This window comes from Hemitrygon akajei, chromosome 22 (assembly GCF_048418815.1).
Source record: "Hemitrygon akajei chromosome 22, sHemAka1.3, whole genome shotgun sequence".
Taxonomy (NCBI): domain Eukaryota; kingdom Metazoa; phylum Chordata; class Chondrichthyes; order Myliobatiformes; family Dasyatidae; genus Hemitrygon; species Hemitrygon akajei.
In genome coordinates, this window is record NC_133145.1 from 9300326 (window position 1) to 9317009 (window position 16684).

At 41.7% G+C, this 16684-nt stretch overlaps 1 protein-coding gene across 1 annotated transcript in view; it reads right to left on the minus strand.

Annotated features, from left to right (window-relative positions):
• Nucleotides 1-16684, minus strand: part of LOC140714962 (envoplakin-like) — an 83094-nt gene that overhangs the window by 35704 nt on the left and 30706 nt on the right. Inside the window, exons 5-9 of the mRNA XM_073026667.1 lie at nucleotides 15714-15845; nucleotides 11315-11356; nucleotides 9628-9789; nucleotides 8163-8270; nucleotides 4643-4738 (exon numbers count right to left, since the gene is read on the minus strand). Of these exons, the coding sequence (XP_072882768.1) occupies nucleotides 4643-4738; nucleotides 8163-8270; nucleotides 9628-9789; nucleotides 11315-11356; nucleotides 15714-15845 (540 nt within the window). The remainder of the gene's footprint in view (nucleotides 1-4642; nucleotides 4739-8162; nucleotides 8271-9627; nucleotides 9790-11314; nucleotides 11357-15713; nucleotides 15846-16684) is intronic.

The window sequence follows — 16684 nt, forward strand, 5'->3', positions numbered from 1 at the left end:
GTACATTAGTGACAGCACTATTACTTGGTGCACCAGCTAAACGGTATAGTGTCAGCTGTCACTCAAGAGGAGACCTGTTTCCCCCTCCTCTTTTCTTCCATCCCCATCACCCCATCCTATCTCTAACAATGTGCATCCAAGTGGTGAGAATTTACTCAAAAGAGAACAATCACTCAGCTTTCCAGAAGATATTGGAATACATTACAGGGAGTAAAGCATCACACTCCTCCTCCCTGTCACGCATTACACCTTCTCCTGGCTGAGGGAAAAGCAACAACAGAGTAGAGAGTAAGTGTAACAGAAAGTGCAGGCAGACAACATGCAAGGCCGTAACAAGGCCAAGAGTCCATTTTGTTTTACAAAGGGAGCATCCAATTATGGATAAAAGCTTTCTTTGAACCTGGTACCTGAAAGACCAAGAACAAGCTGACACTGGGACCTGGGGAAGCATATTCAATCACTGTGGGATTCTGACCATTGTGTTGTACAGCTCCCTCTAGTCTTTCAAGAGCTTGCAAAGGTCAGTGTGTTGAGTGCAGCTAGTTGGGGCAAACTGCAATGCATGCAGAACTCCATCAGGCACACAGCAAAGTTACCAGGAAATAATAAATGTTGTTTTGGTAGCAGAGAGAGGGGCTGGAAGGTTTAACAGCCCACCCAGGGGGCAAAGGTAGCTGAAGTAAGATTAGTGTCCACAGGAGACACGTTTATTTCCACTTCAGATCTGCAGAGTTCCTCAAGGGTGCAGCCAGGTGATCTGGCAGGAAATTGCTAGGGAGGCCTCAATAAATACTCTTGTGCATCTCTCTCTGTGCCTGCAATTTGAGGAATTCACAATGCAGGAAAATTCCTGCATTGCCTGTTCCTGGGGATTGAAAGAAAGCAGAAGACGTCTCCTCTCCTTGAGGAGGATTCAGGTACACCTAATGCAGCAGCAAGCAGCAAACCAAGCGATGTGCCAGAGTCACCCTATGGGTAGGAATCTCAGGCAGTGCTCCAGCTCTGCCCAACAGCACAAGAAATTGCAAGGAGTTGTGAACACAGCCCAAGCTATCACCAAAACAAGTCTCCTCTCCACTGACTCCATCTACACTTCCCATTGTCTCAAGAAAACAGCCAACAAAAGATTAAAGAACAAGCAACACCAGTCTCAAGGACAACTTCAATCCCATTTGAATGGTCCTCTTTAATGATAAATATGAACACTTGACCTCACAATTTACCTTGTCATGTTCCTTGCACCTTACTGTCTTTGCGCACTCCACTGGGGAGGTCAAGTCAGGCCACTGGGCCGGGAGAGTTGAGTCAAGAGAGGTGGGATTGGGTTCAGAAGAGCTGACCTGGGTGGAGACCATGCTGCTGTCTGCTGTTCAGAGGCGCCTGAGTTGGTGCGAAGGTGGCATGTAGTGAAACCATGAGTGACTGTCTTGGACATTTCTTTTGCAATGACAACACCCTGTTGGATATTGATTGCTGCAGGCCTGCTTCCCTTGTTTGGTGGAGAGACAGGTGTTGCTTCGGTTGTAGCGAGGACAAGGTCTCATTGCTCAGGCTTGCATTGTAGCGTGGCTTCCGGACATGGTTGGGGGCGCCCTCGCCCATCAGTGCTGCCCTCCAGTGTTGGATTGGTTGAATTGCAGTCTGGTGTGCCTGGAACCATCAATTTGTGGGGACTTGTCGATCAGGGTCTTGGACTAAAAATATGTTTTCTCACGTGACTATTTTTTTTTTTTCATTTTTTGTTATTTTGAATGTGTGTGTATGTTTTTGCACCTCGGCCCCAGAGGAACGCTGTCTCATTTGGCTGTGTCCAAGTATGGTTTGAATGACAATTAAACTTGATTTGATTTATTTTCTCTGAAAACATAACACTATATCCTGGAAGTTATTATTTTGTTTTCCTTTTATACTATCTCAATATGCTTATGCATGGAATGATCAGTTGGGATAACATGCAAAACACCTCCACTGTATCTTGGTGCATGTGCCAACAATAAGCTAATTACCATTTACCAGTGTGTGACTACATGCGAACTTTCAGTGAGATCAAAGTGCATTCTGATTAGCGCCTCTTTAAACAGCACAGTTTCAGGGAAGCAGTTGCTATAATCTGAGTATCAGGTGATTAAATAAGAGCTGTTGTTTTTCAAACTAGTGAGTGACAGCAGATGTACTTTATGTTTTACACTACTGATTGGCTGGGTAAAGAAGTGCTGGGTTAAACAAAATGTCTTGCTGAAGTGTTGAAGATAAAATTTCTCAAGGAGAGTTGAGCTCCGGGTTAGGACTCGATGGGCCAAATGGCCACCTTCTGCTCCTTTATCTTATGGTCTTATGGATTAGGAATATTCAGCTCTGGGTTAGGAGTGTTCAGCTGAACAGTGCAGTATCTTTGGATTTATGTAAACAAGCCTCAAAGCAGTCAGATCAGCCAGCTGGCAGCTAATCTAAATCTCACCAGTCTTGCCATAGCACCTCATCTTCAATACCACTTATTGATTCCACCTTGGATCACAGAAAATTCACTTCTCAGAAATAAGCCAATTGGCATTATGCTGTTGCTGGTAGAAAAGGGGCTCTTCCAGCCTCATCCCTCTTTCTAGCGTCTGTCCCTGCAGTTCACAATTCTTCAGTTGACATCCAATGCCTCTGCGTGAAAATACTTTGCCTCAGCCTCCTGCTAAGACTTCCACCAATTAGTTTAAATCTACACCCTATCTTTGACCCCTTTCTGAGTCTTTCTGATTTTATATCTAAGACTCCCCATTGATTTAAACAGGCCATCTGTCTTCCTCAGTTTTCACTGTTTCAAAAAAAAATTCCCTCCCTACCCTTTCAAAGCACTCCTCAGTGTTCTCTACAGTGTAACCACATATTCCATGTAAGATACATAATTAGACCGGTACACATTTCCATAGATCTTCACATCTACAGTGCTTTGGGGGACAGAGACTTCTAATTTCTCTTTATGGGCAGAGGTACAGAAAAACGTGGCTCCTCAAATTCCTACTAAACTTTTCCTCTATCTTCTTATTCTTCTTACTCTTTTCAGAAGATTGTTAATCTCTGTCACTATCCTCTCAAATCGCTTTTTAAATATCTTGAATTTCTATCTACTAAGCCTTGTCTATACAAGATGAGGCCATAACTTAATCACTTTAGCTCAAAATCAAAATTCCAGAGTGCCTAGAAGGAGAGACGACATCAAAACATAAGTAATCAAAAGGGACGGGATTGGGTGCTTTATGCCTGTATCACTGTTCAACAGCTGGTCTTTTACCTCAGCACCACATCCCTGCTTTAATCCCAATCATGGACTCCCTTATCATTTGAAAAAGCTGTCTCCTTCCTCAACATCAGTGGCAGAATTCCTTACCATCTTAGATATTGCCCCACCAAAGATTCTGCTCACTCTGGATGAAGACATGTTTCTGTCATATGGCTGACCTCTGAGTTTGAGACTGTGACCCCTAGATATCCCAGCCAAAGGAAATATCATCCCTGCACTCCCATTTCAACAGAGACAAGGATACTGGAGATTCTGGAATCTAAAGCAAGAAAGAACCTGCTGGAAGGACTAAGTGAGCTGAGCAGCCTCTGGGGAAAAGGGAAATGCCAATGAATCGGGTTGAAACCCCATATTAGGATTCCTCTAATGCCAAATCCCGTAAGGATTTCTTACCCACCTCTTATTCTTCCAAACTTTAGGGAGTCTGGTTAACCTCACCTCAAACTCCGTACCAGGAAATGATTTAATCCCTTTGCTACAGGTAAATGCTTTCTTAGGTACTGAGATTAGATCCGTACTAATGCTCCAGATGCAGAATAACTAGGATCCAAACACGTGGAACAAATATATCTCTACTCTTCTACTCAAATCTTCTTGTAACGTACCATTTTACTTTCTAATTGTCTGAAGAGCATGCATGGTAACTTCCAGTGATGCTATTGCTCCTCTGAGCATCAGCACCTTTCAGTCTCTTACCATGTAACCCTCTCACCATAGGCTTGGAAGGAGTTAGCTATTACTGTGAGTACAGACTAACAGCAATGCATTTGGTCTCTCAATGAAAGGGCCATTTCCAATAAATAAACAGGAATGATTCTTGCCTTGAGTGTGAGAGGTCCTAGGTTCAAATCCCAATTGCTAGATCTCTGGATACATTCTAAGGGCATAGCCTCAGGATAGAGGGGCACCCTTTCAAAACAGAGGTGTAAAATTTCTTTAGCCAAAGGGTGGTGAATTTATGGAATTTGTTGCCACATGCAGCTGTGGAGTCCAGGTCATTGGGTGTACTTAAGGCAGAGATTGATGGGTTCTTGATTGGACATGGCATCAAAGGTTTCAGGGAGAAAGCCAAGAACTGGAGTTGAGGAGGAGATAGAAAAAAAGAATCAGTCATGATTGAATGGCTGAACAGACTCGATGGACCAGATGGCCTAATTCTGGTCCTATGTCTTATTGGTTGTCTGGTGTTGTTCAATCCTGAGATTGGCCTTTAGCCATGCCAGATTCTGATCTCAATTTTTGTTCATCAACTTGGTTTCTCTCTTCAGAGTTGCGTTGCCTAGAATATATCATTCCTCTGAAAAGTTAACTCCTTCACAGGGAGCCCAAGGCATCTACACTGCCTATCAGTACCTTTCTGTAATCCTCCACGTTCTTCAGGTGTGCCTCCTGGCAGATGCAGAGATTCAGAAACTGTTGCCATTCATTCTTCACAGCATCCCTGTGAGCCTGCAAGAGAGGATCTACATATGTAAGGATTTCCATCTAATGCACATAGGACAGGACTCTTCATCCCAAGTCAAAAAACAAAGATCTAGATATAAAGATGACACGTATTCATTCATATATTTCTATGGTTGCTTGTCAATAAGATGTCCAAATGCAATGGGACAACTTTACAGATGAACTTCCCCAAAACAAATGCATTTTCTGGAAGCAGCCAGCTTAGTGTGACAAACTCCTCAGGAACATTCTACCTTACTAAAAAATCAGAACTGGGTCTGATCAGTCATCACACAGCATGCTGACTAACTACATTCCTTGGGTAAAACCACACACAGGAGGTGGGAAACAGGATTTAGAACATGTTGGACTTTGTTAATGCCAACATCACCCACTTCTCTCACTATCTGAAATATATGATACTTTCACTAAGTATACTTAGTTGCTTAGAACTTGCTTGGTTATTTTGCAAGGCGGGATTAAATTGTCTTCAATCTTTCTGATTGTTTGGAACTGTAGTCTATGTTTGATAAGTTTTAGTTTGATTTACTTTGGAGTTGGATGGTTGGATTGGAATGGTTCAGTTTTTTTTTGGTTGGGAATCTATCCACAGGGTGTCAGTTCAAATTAATTGACTGAGTAAAGTTAGTTTCATTGATTTGGACTGAGTCTATTTTTTTTAGTTTAGGATGTTTCAATATTATTGATTTGATCGAAGAAACATAAGAATATAAGAAAATAAGATTGGGGGAGGCCACTCAGTTCCTCGAGCCTGCCTGTCAATCAATATGATCATGGCTGACCTATCTATGGCTTTAATTCATCCTCTGCCCCTGATGCCCTTAATTCTGCCATTTTTCAAACATTTACCTAGTTCCTTTTTCAATGCCCCTAGTGATCAGAGTCCACAATTCTTTGTGATAGATATTTCTAGCAATTCACCATCCTCTAAATGACAATTCTATGTACCTCACTTTAAAATGACCCGCCTTTAAACTTCTGTGCCCCCTCTTTCGTTATTCTCTCACTAGTGGAAACATCTCAACATGACCTGCTCCCTCAGTATCTTATGTTTAACCCCTTATTCTTTTAAGCTCCAAAGAACACAGATCTAAGGTCATTAGCCACTTGTGATAGGTGACTTCGGAATAGAAACACTTGATTTGATATTGTTCACTCTGCTTACTTAATGGTTATTGCATTTGATTAGTGATGCTCATTTGACTTTGGTCTGGTTTGATATGTTCTTCCCATATAGCATCATAATTGATCTACTAATCCCCAGTGTATGCTCTGTCAAGCAGGAAGATTGGACAATGTGATAAATGAAATGGAAAGACTAAAGATTAACATCGTGGGAGTTAGCGAAGTTCATTGGACAGGTGCTGGAACATGTCAGAATGGAAATAAAACACTAATTTATTCTTGTGGAACATCCCATACTAATGGAGTAGGAATTCTTATGGATGAAAACATGGCAAGAAATGTTTTAGGACATTGAGCAATATCTGAGTGTCCCTTGTTAGATTCAGAGGACAACCATTTGATTTAGCAATTATACAGGTATATGCACCAATAACAGATGGAACAAATGAGGATATAGATAAATTCTATGAAGACCTTGAACAAGCAAAGAATGGATGCAAATCTCAAGATCTTGTTATTGTCATGGGAGATCTAAGTGCTAAAGTAGGACAAGGTGCTGATGGAAATACCATAGGAAAATTTGGACTAGGGGAAAGAAATGAAAGAGGCGAGAAATGGGTAGAATGGTGCAAGATGAATAATCAGGTCATTATGAATACCTACTTTAAAAACCATCCAAGATGCTTATGGACCTGGAAGAGTCCAGGTGATAACACCAGAAATCAAACTGACTTTATTACTATAAACCATAGATATAGGAACTCAGTGACATAAGCAAGTCTTTATGAATTAGTAATCGAACAAATTATCGCTCTTGAAGATTATGGAATTGAAAAACTTACTCATATAATCAATGATATTTATGAGACTGGAATAATACCAGAAGAGATTTTAAAAAATCAGTATTTATCACTCTTCCTAAGAAACCTGGAGCAATAGAATGTGAATTATATAGGACCATAAGTTTAATAAGTCATCTCACCAAGATACTTCTAAGAATTTTGATGACAAGAGCTAAAAGTAAGATACAAACTGAAATAGGTAAAGAACAATGTGGTTTTGTGAAAGACAAAGGTACAAGAAACGCGATATTGATGTTAAGGATACTATCAGAATGAGCTATTCAAGTGCCAAAAGATTTGTATGTTTATTTTATTGACTACACAAAAGCATTTGATAAAGTGAAGCACAGTAAGTTATTTGAAATATTACAGGAAACTCTAGATCTAGATTCAAAAGACCTCCACCTAATCAGAAATCTGTACTGGGAACAAACTGTCGCTGTAAGAATAGATGGAGAAGTGATTCAGTTTACAAAAATCAAGAGAGGCATTAGATAAGGGTGTGTTTTCTCCCCTGATTTGTTTAATGTGTACAGTGAAACAATATTACAAAAAAATAAGAGACATCTTGGGAATCAAAGTTGGCAGTGAAAACATCAATAATTTCAGATATGCGGATGACACTGTGTTAATTGAAAGTACAGAGGAAGAACTACAAAACTTAATTGATACAGTTGTTGAAGAAAGTACAAGAATGGGTCTATCTATCAATTGCAAAAGACAGAATGTATGGTGATATCCAAAAAGAAGGAGAATTCTATCTGCAGACTGAGAATAAATGGGGAAGATATAAAACAAGTACAGAACTTTTGCTACTTAGGAAGCTGGGTGACATCGATCACAGGTGTGACATGGACATCAAAAGAAGAATAGGGACGCAAAAGGCACCTTTACGAGAATGAAAAGTATACCTACCATTACTAAACTAGGCATGACAACCCACCTCAGAGTACTGAAATGTTACGTTTATTCAGTTATGTTATATGGCTCAGAATGTTGGACAATATCTAGTAACATGAGGAAACAAATTGAAGCAGCAGAGATGTGATTTTTGAGGAGGATGTGAAGAATATCATGGATGAAACGAATATCTAACGAGGATGTCATGAACAGAGCAAGCACAAAAAGAGAAATAATGTATGAGATCATGAAAAGGCAACGTAACTTCATTGGACATGTGATTAGGAAAGAGGAGTTAGAATACACAGTAATTATGGGAAAGACTGAAGGGAAGAAAGCAAGAGGAAAGCACAGACAAATGATGATGGAGACAGCAGCCAGAGAACTGGAAATGAATACCAATGAATTGATCCACTTGACCTGAAACAGGAGTGTGTGGGCCATGGCAGTCAAAGCTCAAACTGGGCATGGCACCTGATGATGATGCTGATGTATGTTCTGTCAGTGATAGACACAGAAGGTGGAGAACAGGTGGCATGTACCTCAACTGCAGGGCTGCCTGGGTGCTTGAGCTTCATCAGACGCTCTCCATTGTCCTGAATTCTATTGACAGCTTCTTCCTCTGCCAACAGCCCATTTTCTTTGAAACTCTGGAGGAAAATAAAGATCAGTGAATTACATTTCCTTGTGAATCTTGTCTAGAATATTAGGATGAGGCAGTGCCTGGGGCATGATCTAGATAGGAATGATGGAAAAAATTAAGAGGCTTTCAGGACCTAAGCATCACAGTCAAGACCAACATTAATGTCCCCTCCATAATTGTCCCTTGAAAATGTGCTGACAACTGGTGGCTTTCTGGATCATTGTTAACGGTCAACCACATTGGAATCCCACATATGACAGATCAGGTACGGATGAAAGATCTCTTTCTCTCTTTCCTTGGATGGCATGAATGAGTTTGATGGGGTTTGTTTGCCGCAATCTGTTAGTTTTTGCAGTGAACAATGCTAAGAATAATTGTTTTAAATTCTGGTGTATTAACTGAATTTGAGTTTTTCAGCTGCTGTGGTGGGGTTTGAACTTAGGTCTCTGATCTGCTAATACAATAGATTACTAATTGTGTTAGTTAATCACTGCACCATCAGCATACCCTTCACCTCAAATTGCTTTTGGATGATTCATCTCATGGCATCCTCCCTAAATAACAGGGCTAGAGTCTAATCTCATAGCAGTTTGCTTCCTGTTTACAGTTAACAAATCCTGTTTACAGTTGCTGTTCTAGAGATTTGCTAAGTATGCCCACAGAAAAAGAATCTCAGAGTTGTATGTGGGGACATGTAAGTACTCTGATAATAATTTTTACTTTGAACTTTTTTTGATCAACCAAAATTGTTTTTGTCTGGTGATAAATATTGAGTTCCACACCAGGGAAAAGTTGTGGGTTCTTCTTTAAGGCATTACGGTAATTTGGTGAGCAGATATATAAAAATCTAACTAGTACCTCCTGTTTTATCAGAAGAAATATTTGTGTTTGGTTCTGGGATAAAATCTGAACTCTCAATCTTGTGCAGCTGGTGTGGACAGAGGGAGAGATGGAGGGCCAGCCAAGGGAAGGAATTTCAGAACTTTGAGCCTAAGCGGCTAAAATCATGGACAACAATGAAATGACAAGCAATACCACCAATGAGCAGGGTGCCAGAATGGGAGGAGTGTGGATGTCTCAGGGGTGTAAATTTGAAAGAGCTTAAAGATTTGTAAGGGGACTGAAAATGATAGTGAGGATGTATATCGAGACATAATCGCAGTGAAGGAAAGAGAAAATAATTAAATAAAATAACTAATTAATCAAAAGGTAGAGTAGACAGTAAACGATATTAGTTTAGAAACACTTATCATATAACACCTTGTTCATTGTCAAATGTCATTTAAAACATTTTGTTGAAGTCAACACATAATTTATGTTAATGTTGTCAATGATAATGCCAAGTTTACAGGAAGACCAAGCACCTCATACTGCTTGCGCACTTCCTCGGGCTCCAACATTCGGTCGCTCCAGTCCTGCCTCTGGATCTTGTCCTGTTGCTCATTCATGAACACCAGCTGCTTGGTGCAGTCCTGCATGTAGTTGTAGAGCTCGTCCAGCTGGTGGCCGCGCTGCTTGGAGGAGTCCTGAGTGAAAATAAAAGCAAGGTTTCTAGACATTGCTTCCATCAGGCAGGAGGTACAGGTGCCTGAAGTCCCACACCACTAGGTTCAAGAACAGCAACTTTCCCGCAACTGACTTACATAACGTTAATCCCACTTCAGGATTAGAGCACATCAGTACACACCTCGCATTACCATGGGCTTGCTATCAAGTAAGTCCTGGTTTTTATTTGCACCAAAGACTTTGCTTTTGCACAGTCATTTCTATTTTATCACTATAAATTTTATATAAGATTTATGTTTAATTTATATTCTGTGTATTGCCTGTACCTTTGTGCCTCTGATGCTCTGCTAGCAAGCTTTTCATTGGACCTGTACCTCACTGTGCTGTGCAGATGACATTACATTTGACTTTTCTTTTTGTAATTTTTTTATTGAAGTTCATCAAACAAACATTTCCATAAGATGTATTTCAGACATTGTACATGTACATCATATAATCATATATATCACAAATCTCCACCAAGTAATTATCTGAAGTATACACTTATAGAAAAGAGTGGAAAGAAAAAACAAGCAAAAGGAAAGAACTATGTACAAGTAGGGAGTGATCTTTTTTTAACAACAGATTCATTGATTTGTGAGAATAAAATCAGGCCTATGAGTCATTATGTAGTTAAACCATTTTTCCCAGTATGAATCAAGTTGTTCTAGCTTATGATTAACAGATGCTGTTATCTTCTCCATTTTGTAAATGTCCATTGTAATTTCCATCCATGTATTTAAAGTTGGGCTCTCCTGTAATAACCATTTCCTAGTAAGAGTCTTTTTACCAGCCACCAACAGTATATTCATTAAATATTTATCTCTTTTCAACCATTCTTGAAGTATATATCCAAAATATATGGTCTTACTCTCCAAGGGTATTTCACATTTAAAGATGTCTTGTAGGGCATTGTGTATCCCCCTCCAATAGTTTTTGATAACAGGGCAGTCCCAAAAAATATGATAATGGTTTGCATTTTGATTTCCACAATTTCGCCAGCAAACAGGGAGGTTACTATCATAATGGGATTTCTGAGAGTGTGTAATAAAATATCTCATCAGGTTTTTCCATCCAAACTCCCTCCATTTCTGTGAATTGGTACACTTCCATTGATATCTCCATATTGTTGTCCATTCTTCCTCATATAATTATCCCTCCTTCCTTCTCCCATTTTGTTTTAATGTATGAAGTCGAATGTGTTTTAAGATTTGACAACCCCTTATACATGCTTGAAATGATTCTACTACCATTATCTGAATTATATGCTTTTTTAAAGAGCTCTATCAAGCATGTATTTGCCTTGGTTACATTTTTAAGCGTTACATTTGACTTTTCAATGCCATCAAGGCAACCATGACATATGCTTTCTTCACCACAGTCAAGGACTCTAACACCTCTCTGTTCAACAACTGAACAATCATCAATGAACAATGGATTAACTTGATTCCAAACTGTGGCAGGTGCTCACTGACAATTCTGCACATGTAAGAAACAGTGACTTACCACCAGATTTTTGTATTGCTTCTGAACTCTCTTGAGTTCATCCTGTAAGAAAAGAAAAATGATAATCAATTCCTCTCACTTTTGTCTTTTAGAAGGTTTATCAACACCTGTTTGTAGATTCTTGAAATAATTGGGTCTTTTCTCTGGCAGCTGTGACTGTGGCAGAAGCCATTGTGTTCCTCTACAGAAACACAAAAGATTCTGCAGATAAGAGATAATTTGCAGATGCTGGAAATCTGAGCAACACACATAAAATGCTGGAGGAACTCAGCAGGCCAGACAGCATCTAGAAAAAGAGTACAGTTGACGCTTCGTCAGGACTGGAGAGAAAAAAGATGAGGAGTAGATTTAAAAGGTGAGGGGAAGGGAGAGAGAAAAACACAAGGTGATAGGTGAAACCGGGAGGGGGAGGAATGAAGTAAAGAGCTGGGAAATTGATTAATGAAAGAGATACAGGCCTGGAGAAGGGCGAGACTGATAGGAGCAGAGTGAAGGCCATGGAAGAATAAAAAGGGGAAAAGGAGCCCTAGATGAAGGTGATGGACAGGCAAGGAGATAAGGTGAGAGAGGGAAAAGGGGATCGGGACTGGTGAAGGAGAGGGTGGGGGGTGGGGGGGAGCAGCCATTACAGGAAGGTTGAGAAATCGATGTTCATGCTATCAGGTTGGAGTCTACTCAGAATATAAGGTGCTGTTCCTCCCACCTGAGTGTGGCTTCATCACGACAGCAGAGGAGGCCATGGATGGACATATCAGAACGGAATTTAAATGGGTGGCCACTGGGAGATCCCGCTTGTTCTAGTGGATGGAGCGTAGATGCTCGGTGAAGCAGTCTCCAAATCTACGTCGAATCTCAATGATATACAGAGGCCACACTGGGAGCACCAGACCCCAACAGACTCACAGGTGAACTGTTGCCTCACCTGGAAGGACTGTTTGGGGCCTTGAATGATAGTGAGGGAGAAGGTGTAGGGGCAGGTGTAGTGCTTGTTCTGTTTGCAAGGATAAGTGCTAGGAGGGAGATCAGTGGGGAGGGTCAAATGGACAAGGGAGTCCGTTGGATGTGGGGGTAGAAGGGTGAGTTGGCAAGTTTGCAGACGACACAAAGGTTGGTGGTGTTGTGGATAGTGTAGAGGATTGTCGAAGATTGCAGAGAGACATTGATAGGATGCAGAAGTGGGCTGAGAAGTGGCAGATGGAGTTCAACCCAGAGAAGTGTGAGGTGGTACACTTTGGAAGGACAAACTCCAAGGCAGAGTACAAAGTAAATGGCAGGATACTTGGTAGTGTGGAGGAGCAGAGGGATCTGGGGGTACATGTCCACAGATTCCTGAAAGTTGCCTCACAGGTAGATAGGATAGTTAAGAAAGCTTATGGGGTGTTAGCTTTCATAAATCAAGGGATAGAGTTTAAGAGATGCGATGTAATGATGCAGCTCTATAAAACTCTAGTTAAGCCACACTTGGAGTACTGTGTCCAGTTCTGGTTGCCTCAGTACAGGAAGGATGTGGAAGCATTGGAAAGGGTACAGAGGAGATTTACCAGGATGCTGCCTGGTTTAGAGAGTATGCAATATGATCAGAGATTAAGGGAGCTAGGGCTTTACTCTCTGGAGATAAGGAGGATGAGAGGAGACATGATAGAGGTATACAAGATATTAAGAGGAATAGACAGAGTGGACAGCCAGCGCCTCTTCCCCAGGGCACCACTACTCAGTACAAGGGGACATGGCTTTAAGGTAAGGGGAGGGAAGTTCAAGGGGGATATTAGAGGAAGGTTTTTCACTCAGAGTGGTTGGTACGTGGAATGCACTGCCTGAGTCAGTGGTGGAGGCAGATACACTAGTGAAATTTAAGAGACTACTAGACAGGTATATGGAGGAATTTAAGGTGGGGGGGGTTATATGGGAGGCAGGGTTTGAGGGTTGGCACAACATTGTGGGCCAAAGGGCCTGTAATGTGCTGTACTATTCTATGTTCTATATTCTATGTCATGTAAGGAGCTGCAGATATTTGAAATCCAGAGCAACACACGCAAAATGCAGGAGGAACTCAGCAGGTCACACTGTTGCAGGGTCACAGCCCGAAACCTTGACTGTTTACTTCCTTCCATAAGTGCTGCCTAACCTAGTGAGTTCCTCCAGAATTTTGTATGTGGTCTGACCTTTTTCTGCTTTTCTTTAGCTGCAGTGTGTCTGTAACAGCAGCCTAACTGTTATGCACCGAAAGCACATAATCTATCCAGAATATTCATAAATTCAACAAAATAATGACCATGAAACCCACTGGACCATTATTAAACCTTAGCAATTTCGTCAAATGTCCAGATTTTTACCCTTGTGGACATTGGTGAGAAATTTTGGCTTTCACTTAAGGCAGCACAGTTGTACAAGGGGCAGAGGCCCGACTCTGGGTGCTGTGTGTGTAAGGTTTGCATTTTTCCCCTGTGACTCCATGGGTTCCTTTTGGGTGCTCCAGTTCCCTCCTACATCCAAAGACATGTGGATGAGTAGGTTAGTTGGCTGCTGTAAATTGTACCTACTATGGTAGTAATTAGTAGAATCTGGGGGAGAGTTGGTGTCAATGTGGGGCAAATAAAAAGTAGAATTGAAATAAATGGGTGGTTAATATTTGGTATAGACTGAGTGGGCCAAAGGGCCTGTCTTTATGTCGTGTCTCTCTATGAGGGAAAATGGCACTGGCCATCCATTCTATCAAAGCCTCCTCATAATCTTACAGTATATGCACCTCTCTCAATTCACCTCTCTTCCCCCTTCTCTCAAAAAGAAGAGCCCTAGATCACCCAATCTCTCCAAATAAGCCATTTTCTCTAATGCAGGCAGCATCCTGATAAATCTCCTCTGCACCCTCTCGAACTTCCACATCCTTTCTATCATAGAAACATAGAAAACCTACAGCACAATACTGGCCCTTCAGCCCACAAAGTTGTGCTGAACATGTCCCTACCTTAGAAATTACTAGGCTTACCTATAGCCCTCTATTTTTCTAAGCTCTATGTACCTATCCAAAAGTCTCTTAAAAGACCCTATCGTATCTGCCTCCACCACCATTGCCGGCAGCCCATTCCATGCACTCACCATTCTCTGAGTAAAAAAACTTACCCCGACAATTCCTCTGTACTTTAAACCTGTGTTGTCTTGTGGCAACCATTTCAGCCCTGGGAAAAAGCCTCTGACTATCCACACGATCAATGCCTCTCATCATCTTATACACCTCTTTCAGGTCACCTGTCATCCTCTGTCGCTCCAAGGAGAAAAGGCCAAGTTCACTCAACCTATTCTCATAAGGCATGCTCCCCAATCCAGGCAACATTGTTGTAAATCACCTCTGCACCCTTTGTATGGCTTCCACATCTTTCCTGTAGTGAGGCGACCAGAACTGAGCACAGTACTCCACACAGTCTGACCAAGGTTTTATAAAGCTGCAGCATTACCCCACAGCTCTTGAGCTCAGTCTACTGACTAATGAAGGCCAATGCACCGTACACCTTTGTTACTATCCTATCAACCTGTTTGGCAAATTTGAGGGATCTACGGACTCAGACCCCAAGATCTCTCTGTTCTTCCATACATTTAAGAATCCTACCTTGTACTCTGCCTTGAATTAAAACTGACAACACTCTTTAAGTGATGTTGGCTGAGGAAAGCAGAATGGACTCTACTTCCTCATGGCTTTCAAAACAGTTGCCATGGTTTATGGCCATCTGAGAAGGCAGAGTTTAATATCTTACCTCTGATAGTGCAGCTTTCCCTCAGCACTCCACTGCAAACCTCAGCATAGGTTCCAGCTCATTTCTCCACTGGGTATTTGAATCCACAGCCTTTTGACTTGGGAGTGAATGAAGACACTGGGATACACCAATGTGGAAAATGGCATCTTCATCTACAACTGAAATACTCTACTCCTGCACTGAACAGGAGGAACTGAGCACATACACCCCAAGAGGAGGGAGCCTTTTCCTCCTTCCCTGCCTCTCTGTATTTTTTGGACCAACTCAGAGGTTATGGAGACTGCAAGGCACAGAAAGCAGTGCTTGGGATAGCACGGTACTGTAGTGGTTAGCACAACTCTTTACAGTATTGCGACCCAGGTTCAATTCCCACCACTAGGAGAGTAAGGAGTTTGAATGTTCTCCCCGTGACTGTATGTGTTTCCTCACACACTCCAAAATGTACCGGCAGGTAGGTTAATTGCCCCATGATTAGGCCAGGATTAACTCAGGGGATTGCTGGACAGCATGACTCAAAGGGCCGTAAGGTTAAATTCTGCGCAATATCTGAATAAATAAAACCCCAGAGGCTGACAGTTTCCAAATAAATGCTGGAACAGAAGAATGATGGCAGCATCTGTAACTCAGCCATCACGGCTATTCTGCCTTACCGGATCGGAGATGGACTGTCCGTTGATCTGTGACCCATAAGCCTCGATTTCCTTACTCAGGATGTGATGGGAGGCAACCTGCCGTTCAAGTTCTGGCAGTTGTGATCCATAGCCACCCTTATTGATCTCTGCCTGTGAATAGGGAAAGAAAGCACATTAAAATGAAGTGTATATGGAATGAGGAATATAAAACAATTCAGAACAGGAACAAGCCTTCCAACCCATGATACCTACTCCTAATCATCAAGGAGGTGGGAATTGGGAATCAGTGTACAACACAGAGACCAAAGGCAATGGGAATCAGTTTATAACACAAAGGCAATGGGGATCAGTGTACTACAAAGCAATGAGAATGGGAACGAATGTAACACTAAGCTAAAACATGGAACATAGAAAACCTACACCACAATATAAGCCCTTCAGCCCACAAACCTGTGCCGAACATGTCCTTACCTTAGAAATTACCTGGGGTTACCCATATCCCTCTATTTTTCTAAGCTCCATGTAGCTATCCAGGAGTCTCTTGAAAAACCCTATCGTATCCACCTCCACCACCGTCGCTGGAAGCCCATTCCATGCACTCACCACTCTCTGCGTAAAAAACTTATCCCAGACATCTCCTCTGTACCTACTTCCAAGCACCTTAAAACTGTGCCCTCTTGTGTTAGCCATTTCAGCCCTGGGAAAAAGCCTCTGACTATCCACACGATCAATGCCTCTCATCATCTTATACACTTCCATCAGGTCACCTCTCATCCTCCATCGCTCTAAGGAGAAAAGGCCGAGTTCACTCAACCTATTCTCATAAGGCATGCTCCCCAATCCAGGCAACATCCTTGTAAGTCTCCTCTGCACCCTTTCTATGGTTACCACATCCTTCCTGTAGTGAGGCGACCAGAACTGAGCAAAGTTTCCAAGTGGGGTCTGACCAGGGTCCTATATAGCTGCTACATTACCTCTCAGCTCCTAAA